At 38.6% G+C, this 9,897-nt stretch overlaps 1 protein-coding gene across 13 annotated transcripts in view; it reads left to right on the forward strand.

Moving 5' to 3' along the window:
• Nucleotides 1–9,685, forward strand: part of RAPGEF2 (Rap guanine nucleotide exchange factor 2) — a 257,003-nt gene extending 247,318 nt beyond the window's left edge. For 7 of the 13 annotated variants that reach the window (XM_012508235.2, XM_030816277.1, XM_030816280.1 and 4 more), the window contains 5 exons: nt 743–865; nt 2,373–2,598; nt 3,186–3,745; nt 5,536–5,841; nt 7,639–9,685. In XM_012508235.2, the coding sequence (XP_012363689.2) occupies nt 743–865; nt 2,373–2,598; nt 3,186–3,745; nt 5,536–5,841; nt 7,639–7,664 (1,241 nt within the window). In that variant the 3' untranslated portion in view covers nt 7,665–9,685. The remainder of the gene's footprint in view (nt 1–742; nt 866–2,372; nt 2,599–3,185; nt 3,746–5,535; nt 5,842–7,638) is intronic. The other 6 variants (XM_030816279.1, XM_030816281.1, XM_012508236.2 and 3 more) reach the window with 2 other exon arrangements.
• Nucleotides 9,686–9,897: the final 212 nt, after the last annotated feature.

Consider the following 9,897-nt stretch of genomic DNA (forward strand, 5'->3'; position numbering starts at 1 on the left):
CTGAAACCTATACATTTTGGCTATAATAAATTCCAGAGTAATGTATTACATAATTCTTAACATTATAGTCATTTAAGATGAGCTCATGAGTAATGCCCAATGGATTTTTTTTCCCTCAGTTTATAAATTTGGAAGAATGGTGGTTTTTAAAAATGTTATACTTACAATAAATAGTATTAAATTTATAACTATAAGAAGCCTTTTAAAAATAAATTTACTTTTTATTCATGATAATTATACAAAGAATTTTTTATATTACAGTTTGTTCTAACTAAATTTGGTTATATGACATTAGTACAGAGAAGAGGGCTTTGAAAACATGAAAACTAATATCTTCCTGATTTATTTTTTCATTGTATTAACACAGGTCTTGATTACCTTTTTGGTTGCTACCTTGTTTTATTTTTCAAGAGATTATATTTTAGGTACTCAGAGTCGCCTTCTTATGTTGATACGTTCTCATATTAAAAGATTAGGTAATTTTCTGCTGCATAACTCTTCAGGCTACTTCCTCCTCCTACCCTTTTAACTGAATGAGTGTAAGCCAATAATAAATGGCTAGGACTTAGTTTTCCCTAAAGGAAGGCCAAAAGGGCTTAATACATTGTTAAATTTCACTGATGCAACAGGTATTGCTTTACTTGGTAGATATTTCAGACATCTGTGCATTTTGTATGGGTATCAGTCTCTCCTGTCCTTGTTACATGGATGCATCTCAATTCTTTTCTCATCCTGTTGTTAGGTGGCAGTGGCAATCAGCTGAGATCTTTTGGCTCCGGGCAGTTGGACTTAACCAGTTCCTCCTCTTCTCTTGGAAGTGAGAACAGTAACAAGAATAACAATGCACCACGGACCTATGGGATAGGTGGGGTTTATAGAACCAAAAATGGGGTGGGAAAGAGAGGAATCATCTCATTAGTTAATGAAAATGGGAGAATTCCTCCAAATGTCAAGTGCTCCAAGTGATTTATTTTTCTGAAACTTTTTTTTTTAGCAGACTGTTCAGGGAAGGCTTTAAATCTTATCTGTCAGAACTTGCAGTGTGGTTTTATAAAAAGACATTTTATAAATGAACACATTAAATCTTATCAAGACCTGTGCAGCCTTTAAAAAATAAATCAGGAATTACCAATATACTGAAAGAACATACTTAAACTGGCAACATTTAGATGCTCTAGATTTTAATTTTTCTTAGGTAAGTGGCATTGAAGGAATTTGCATTGCATATAATATAAAATCAATATTTAAGTAACACAAGATCCCTAGTAATGTAGACAAGAAAAAAAATGAATATTGAGAAAGAAGATTTGGATTTTTTTCATTAAAAATATCAAGATAGGGCCGGGTGCAGTGGCTCACGCCTGTAATCCCAGCACTTTGGGAGGCCAAAACAGGCTGATTACCTGAGGCCAGGAGTTCGAGACTAGCTTGGCCAACATGGTGAAACCCCTGTCTCTAGTAAAAATACAAAAAATAAAATAAAATTAGCCAGGCATGGTGGCACACGCCTGTAATCCCAGCTACTTGGGAGGCTGAGGCAGGAGAATCGCTTGAAGCCAGGAGGTGGAGTTTTCAGTGAGCCGAGATCCGCCACTGCACTCCAGCTTGGGTGACAGAGGGAGACTCCGTCTCAAAAAAAAAAAAAAATCAAGATAGGCCCCTTCCATTGTGACTTTCAAAATTATTTTTAGTAACAAAAGAGACTTAAGGGTCCTTTCAGGCCAAGAAGTGGGCATCTGTTTAGATATTCTATAGTAATCATCTTGTGAAAAGTGCCCATTAACTCCTTCAAAACGATTGGCTTTTATGTGATTCAACCAATATTAATACTGAAAAACCAAATGGCAAAAATTCAAAGACATCTTCAGGTCTTATTTCTTTTTTGTTGTTGTTTATATGTTTACTTAAAATTGTAGGTAGGATACAGGTATTTCCAGTTGAATTAGTCTATGCCATACAAGTTCTAAAAATTGAAAACTGTTGAAAACAAGATCAGTGGCTTTGCATTTTGAAAAAAACATACTTTAAAATCTGATCCGTTATTCTTCGTGGTTTCTTTTCTATAGACTAATAGTGTAATTATATAGATAAGGGAGCTAAGAATAGTCGAGTGGTGCCTTTTCTGCATCTTTTCCTAGCTTGTAGGATACTTTCTTTTTTCCTCTCTAAACTTTGATTAAACCACTTAAGCTTCATTAGAATAAAACATTGGTCTCTTAGTCATGTGGTCTCTACAAGTGAAATGGAGTTTTTCTCCCCACTTCTATAGAGATATCTATGCCTGCATTTTATTTTTGCTTCTATTTGGTAGACTTCCCTTTGATGTTATAAACCTAGAGAGTCTAATTAATATGGTCGTATTTCTCATGCAGGCTATACTTTGGCTCCCAGTGGTACTGTGGATAATTTTTCAGATTCTGGTCACAGTGAAATTTCTTCACGATCCAGTATTGTCAGCAATTCGTCTTTTGACTCAATGCCAGTCTCACTGCACGATGAGAGGCGCCAGAGGCATTCTGTCAGCATCGTGGAAACAAACCTAGGGATGGGCAGGATGGAGAGGCGGACCATGATGGAACCTGATCAGTATAGCTTGGGGTAGGTGGCTCTTTTTAATGTTCTTTTGAATTTATCCTTCCATCTCTATTTTAATAATGAGTCTTTTCTTCCAGTGTTTGTTTTTATTTATTTTACATAACGCTTAAGAATTTTTCTCCCGTCCCAGTTCTAATTTTCACAATTTCTACACTAAGTATCATGTTATTTGTTAAGCAGACTGCTTTTTTAGTTAAGTTTATTCTTCATTGGAACACAATTGTTCGTGCCGAAGGCAGAGGGTGACTGTAGATCCATCCCAGTTCTTTTGTATGAGCTGCCTTCCTGAAATAATCAGATTATATTGAGCCACCCTTAATGTTGTTGGGGAAATTTTTTTTTTTTTTTTTTTTTATGGCACGTTGTATTCTTTTCCCCCATGCCTGTTTTATAGTAATCATAAAGTCAGAAGGCTAGACGTGGCAGAACTGGCCAATATAAGGCAATTCAGTGCTACTTTTATCCTGTTTCTGGGATGAAAGCAAGCTACCTTTCTAGGAAAAAGGGTATTTTGGTTTTATCATAGGTGAATTAGTTATCAATCTTGTTTTTTTTTTTTTTTTTTTTTTTCATTTCTTTTAACCACTTAGGTCCTATGCACCAATGTCCGAGGGCCGAGGCTTATATGCTACAGCTACAGTAATTTCTTCTCCAAGCACAGAGGAACTTTCCCAGGATCAGGGGGATCGCGCGTCACTTGATGCTGCTGACAGTGGCCGTGGGAGCTGGACGTCATGCTCAAGTGGCTCCCATGATAATATACAGACGATCCAGCACCAGAGAAGCTGGGAGACTCTTCCATTCGGGCATACTCACTTTGATTATTCAGGGGATCCTGCAGGTTTATGGGCATCAAGCAGCCATATGGACCAAATTATGTTTTCTGATCATAGCACAAAGTATAACAGGCAAAATCAAAGTAGAGAGAGCCTTGAACAAGCCCAGTCCCGAGCAAGTTGGGCGTCTTCCACAGGTTACTGGGGAGAAGACTCAGAAGGTGACACAGGCACAATAAAGCGGAGGGGTGGAAAGGACGTTTCCATTGAAGCCGAAAGCAGTAGCCTAACGTCTGTGACCACAGAAGAAACCAAGCCTGTCCCCATGCCTGCCCACATAGCTGTGGCATCAAGTACTACAAAGGGGCTCATTGGTAAGTTTTAAAATTGGGGGACTTTGTCATGTCTGGATCATGTCTTTAATGTAACTTATTACAATAGTAAAATTATGTGTTTGTTGGTTCTTTTCCTCATTTTCTCCCTTGCTATATAGGACTTCCAAATTAGTGGTGTGTTAAGGTCTTTGAAATCAATAGTGGTTAAGAGCCCAGGTTTTGTGGTCAGGTACCTACAGATCTATTCCTACATAACAAAACATTCAATAAATCTTAGCTATCAGGATCAGTACATTGTCATTGTGGATATTATCTAGTCTAATTTTTTTCTCTTAACCTGAAAATCAGAATGGATTCCTGTTACTCATAGAGGAGAAATTTTTCTTTAATTGAAACTCTTTTATATCTTTTATTCTTCTATTTTGTTCTCTTAATTGTATTTAGAACTATACACTTTGTATATTTAAAAGTCTTCCATTGATTTTTATTCTGCACACACATCATTTCTTGATAAGCAAATCTTTGTGCACACTGTAGAAGGAGGGAGAGGTGCTAATAGTGTAATGACTAAGAGCACGGGCTTAGGAGTCAGGCGGACTGGGGATTGAATCCCTGTTTGCTGCTTTATTAGTTTTGTGACATTGGGTAAAATACAAAACAGTGCCTGTTTCCTCATCTGTAAAATGAGCTTAATAATTTCTACTTAATGGAGTTAGTGTGAGGATTCAAGGAAATTTATGCAAAGTATTCAGAACAGTGCCCAGATAGTAGATTCATTAAGTACATGAAAGCTATTGCTGCTGCTGTTTCTGTTAGAAGAGGCTCTCATGCTCCCTCAGTCCTGTTGAGATATATTTTCTATGGCACAATTAACATCTATATAGACGAAGTGTAGGAACAGATGATAGGTTGTAGAATGAGAAATTCTGGAGTATAATCATTACAGACATTACTTTTATTAGTAGGAAAATTGTAGTTATTTAGCCATGTAAATAGTCGTGGGTAGATTTCAAGTTTAATATCCTTTTACAATGAATAAGGAGAAAACAGTTAATAAATATTCTTAGGTTGGACTTTTTCAAGTGCTTACAACTAATACTCGGAATTTTTATTGCAAAGGAAGGAAGAATGATTTTTAGTTCTTAACAATTGAGTTTTAAAAGTTCAAGAAAATGAAACTTTAGTTTTGCTGGCCTATACAGGTTTCATATTCTAGGTCATGAGCATCAATAAAGGGATTTTAAGAAAAATAGACACCTTATAGTAATAGTTTTAGAGTTTTTAAATTGGTATCCTTTGTGCAACTTTTCCAAGTTTCTGTAAGTGAAGTCCTGAGACCCGAGAGTGATGTAGAATTGCTTCTCTGCCTGGTAAAGATAAATGCCCAGAAAGAGGGCAGATCCAGCAGGCAGAGAGGAAAAAGGGAACTTGTACCAAGCACAAACAGGTTCTAGGCGTAGTGCTGTGTACTTAGGTTCTTCCTGTGCTTCAGTCTTTCCAGTAAATCCAGGGGTTAGGTTTTAATCTTACTATTTTATAGTTACAGATCATTTTAAATGGACAAGCAGCCCATTTAAAGATAAAAGCACTTAGATGGACTAGCAGCTTCACTCACCAGTTATTTCACCACACAGAGATAACCATTGTGAAATTTGGTTTAGTTAACATGCACTCCCTGGCCTGCCTCACACCGTACCTCTAACCCATACCACACAAATGCACATTTGCTGCTACACTGTGGATGCTGTTTTAATAATTATTTTTATATTTTTAATAAACTTTTGTGGCATGAACTAGTTTTTAATGCTGGTGCCTTGTTTCTACTCTAGCGCGAAAGGAGGGCAGGTATCGAGAGCCCCCGCCCACCCCTCCCGGCTACATTGGAATTCCCATTACTGACTTTCCAGAAGGGCACTCCCATCCAGCCAGGAAACCGCCGGACTACAACGTGGCCCTTCAGAGATCGCGGATGGTCGCACGATCCTCCGACACAGCTGGGCCTTCATCCGTACAGCAGCCACATGGGCATCCCACCAGCAGCAGGCCTGTGAACAAACCTCAGTGGCATAAACCGAACGAGTCTGACCCGCGCCTCGCCCCTTATCAGTCCCAAGGGTTTTCCACCGAGGAGGATGGTATATACACATAAATATTCCTAAAACCTCCAAGTTAGATGTGTTCACTTATGCTGCTTCCCAAGCCATTTCTGTTTTCTTAGCACTGCAGTCAGCTATGTCTAACCATACACTACACAAAGTACACTGTATTCAGAGTTCCAAATTTAGGGTTACGGCTGTTGACTGCTTTGTGTGTGTGTGTGTGTGTGTGTGTGTGTGTGTGTTTGTCCCTAAATGGCTTTAAAAATGCCAAAGATTATGGAGGGAGTCACTTAAAATACAGTGTGTGACCCTATTTTAAGAAAAAGAATAGGCCAGGTGCAATGCTTACACCTGTAATCCCAGCACTTTGGGAGGCTGAGGCAGGCAGATTACTTGAGCTCAGGAGTTTGAGACCAGCCTGGCCAAAATAGTGAAACCCTGTCTCTACTAAAAATACAAAAATTAGCTGGGTATAGTGGCAGGCACCTGTAATCCCAGCTGCTCGGGAGGCTGAGGCAGGAGAATCACTTGAGTCCAGAAGGCAGAGGTTGCAGTGAGCCGACAACATGTCACTGCACTCCAGCCTGGGTGACAGAGTGATTGACTCTGTCTCAAAAAAAGAAAAAGAAAATAAAAATCTCACAAGTTGGTGCCGTTGTCAAGAATTTTAGAAGCATCTAGGACTCTCAAAGGGTGGATGGTTAAAGTTTTCTGTGGAAACATTATATTTGCACTTTTAATGAATTGGGACTCATTTGGAAATGAAAGTCTGATAAAGAAAGATACATTATCAGCCAGCCTGGTGGCTCATGCCTGTAATCCCAGCACTTTGGGAGGCCGAGGTGGAGAGGATTGCTTGAGGCCAGGAGTTTGAGACAGGCCTGGGCAACATAGTGAGACCTGTCTCCATAAAAATATTTTTCAAATGACCCAGGCGTGGTGGTGTGTACCTATAGTCCTAGCTACTCTGGAGGCTGAAGTGGAAGGATCACTTGAGCCCAGGAGTTCAGGGCTGCAGTGACCCATGATTGTGCCACTGCACCGTAGCCTAGGTAGCAGAGCAAGACCCTGTCTCTAAAAGAAAGAGAGAGAAGGGGAGGGAGAAAGGGAAGGAAGGAAGGAACCCACATTCTCTGTAACTCTTTGTGCATTCTTTCTACAAATCTATCTGACCATGCTGAATTGAGAATGAGGAAGGAGATCATGTCCTTCTATCCTCTTTTTAAAGTTTTCAGTTTAACATGTTTGATTACACAATCATAGAAAAAAGCAACACATGACCGGGAGATCAGGAGGCTGAGGCAGGAGAATCACTTGATCCCGGGAGGCAGAGGTTGCAGTAAGCCGAGAACACTGCACTGTGGATGGCAAACCTACACCCTGTCTCAAAAAAATTAAATTAAATAAATAAATAGAAAAACATTACAAATGAAAATTACTTAAAATCCTGTCACTTGCAGATAGCCACTATTAAAATGTTGTTATATATCCTAGACTTTTTATGTGTATCTGATCGTATATTATTTTTTTAAATGGCACATGCTATTTTACAACTTTTTAAAATGAATTTATTAACTTTCTGAACAAAAATATATAATGCATATCTTTTTAATATTGTGTGTGTGTATATATGTAAAGATATGTATTGCATACATTTTAACCTTTTTGTTGTTCATCATTGCTTAGGAAAAAAAGACAAGGATTCTAAGTGAGCTATACTAAAAAGAATAACTATGATAGTTTTATTTAGCACATCAGTGAATATATTCTCTATAGCACAAGAAATTACTTGCTTGTTTATTGATTTCTTTTTCTTCCCTGCTGTATTTGCAGAAGATGAACAAGTTTCTGCTGTTTGAGGCACAGGCTTTTCTGGAAGCAGAGCGAGCCGCCTGAAAGGAGAGCACAAGAAGACGTCCCGAGCATTGGAGCCTTGGAACTCACATTCTGAGGATGGTGGACCAGTTTGCCTCCTTCCCTGCCTTAAAAGCAGCATGGGGCTTCTTCTCCCCTTCTTCCTTTCCCCTTTGCATGTGAAATACTGTGAAGAAATTGCCCTGGCACTTTTCAGACTTTGTTGCTTGAAATGCACAGTGCAGCAATCTTCGAGCTCCCACTGTTGCTGCCTGCCACATCACACGGTATCATTCCAAATTCCAAGATCATCACAACAAGATGATTCACTCTGGCTGCACTTCTCAATGCCTGGAAGGATTTTTTTTAATCTTCCTTTTAGATTTCAGTCCAGTCCTAGCACTTGATCTCATTGGGATAATGAGAAAAGCTAGCCATTGAACTACTTGGGGCCTTTAACCCACCAAGGAAGACAAAGAAAAGCAATTAAATCATTTGAGTACAGTGCTTGTCCACTTGTTTACAATGTCCTCCTTTTTAAAAAAAAAAAAAAATGAGTTTAAAGATTTTGTTCAGAGAGTAAATGTATATCCATTTAATGATTACAGTATTATTTTAAACCTTACGTAGGGTTGCCAGCCTGGTTTCTGAAAAACCAAATATGCCGGACAGGGTGTGGCCACACCAAGAAGACGGGAAGACCTGGCTTGTGACCCTGGCTTCCCATGTCCTTCTGGTCTCACCCACGAAGTGCCCTATCCTGGAAGTATGAAATGTTAGCCAATTAATACCAAGACACCTCATCTGCTCCTTCCCCAGTGGATGGGGTTCTGTAAAACTGTTTGCACATGGCCAGGGGAGGGAACTAGGACCCTTGTGTCCTGTCTGAGCCTTATGGAGGCAGGACGGTGTCATTGGTGGATGTGTCCTGCTCCATTGAGATGGATGGCAAACCCCATTTTTAAGTTATATTTCTTTGATTTTTGTTAATTTAGAGGTGTAGGTTTTGTTTTTTGTTTTTTTTTTAAGAGAAACATTTATAACTGGATAGCATTGCAGTGAAAGCAGCTTGGGATGTTGGAGCTAATGCCAGCTGTTTATACTGCTCTTTCAAGACAGCCTCCCTTTATTGAATTGGCATTAGGGAATAAACAAGCCTTTAAACGTGTTAAAAGATCAAAAACCTGGTTAGACATGCCAGCCTTTGCAAGGCAGGTTAGTCACCAAAGACTAACCTCCAAGTGGCTTTATGGACGCTGCATATAGAGAAGGCCTAAGTGTAGCAACCATCTGCTCACAGCTGCTATTAACCCTATAATGACTGAAATGACCCCTCCACTCTATTTTTGTGTTGTTTTGCACAGACTCCGGAAAAGTGAAGGCTGCCAATCTGAGTAGTACTCAAATGTGAGGAACTGCTGGTCTTGGATTTTTTTTCCATTAAATTCAGCTGATCATATTGATCAGTAGATAAACGTAAATAGCTTCAAATTTTAAAAGTGGAATTGCAGTGTTTTTTCACTGTATCAAACAATGTCAGTGCTTTATTTAATAATTCTCTTCTGTATCATGGCATTTGTCTACTTGCTTATATATTACATTGTCAATTATGCATTTGTAATTTTACATGTAATATGCATTATTTGCCAGTTTTATTATATAGGCTATGGACCTCATGTGCATATAGAAAGACAGAAATCTAGCTCTACCACAAGTTGCACAAATGTTATCTAAGCATTAAGTAATTGTAGAACATAGGACTGCTAATCTCAGTTCGCTCTGTGATGTCAAGTGCAGAATGTACAATTAACTGGTGATTTCCTCATACTTTTGATACTACTTGTACCTGTATGTCTTTTAGAAAGACATTGGTGGAGTCTGTATCCCTTTTGTATTTTTAATACAATAATTGTACATATTGGTTATATTTTTGTTGAAGATGGTAGAAATGTACTATGTTTATGCTTCTACATCCAGTTTGTACAAGCTGGAAAATAAATAAATATAACATAAAGCCTTGCCTATATTCTTAATGAATCATGCATGCTTTTTATTATTAAAGTGGAATAGAAGCCTTTAGTCTCCTGCAGAAGGAAGTCCTTTGGGTGGAGAGATTTAGCCTCATGGTTATTGGAAACTGCCCAATAGCCTATTTATTTTAGGTAGATCTCTGTTGATCCAAAGCAATTAATATCATTAACGTTAGCACCAACCAAACCATGTTCAGAATTCAGTGTT

The sequence above is a fragment of the Nomascus leucogenys genome, chromosome 7b (genome assembly GCF_006542625.1).
Source record: "Nomascus leucogenys isolate Asia chromosome 7b, Asia_NLE_v1, whole genome shotgun sequence".
Classification (NCBI taxonomy): Eukaryota; Metazoa; Chordata; class Mammalia; order Primates; family Hylobatidae; genus Nomascus; species Nomascus leucogenys.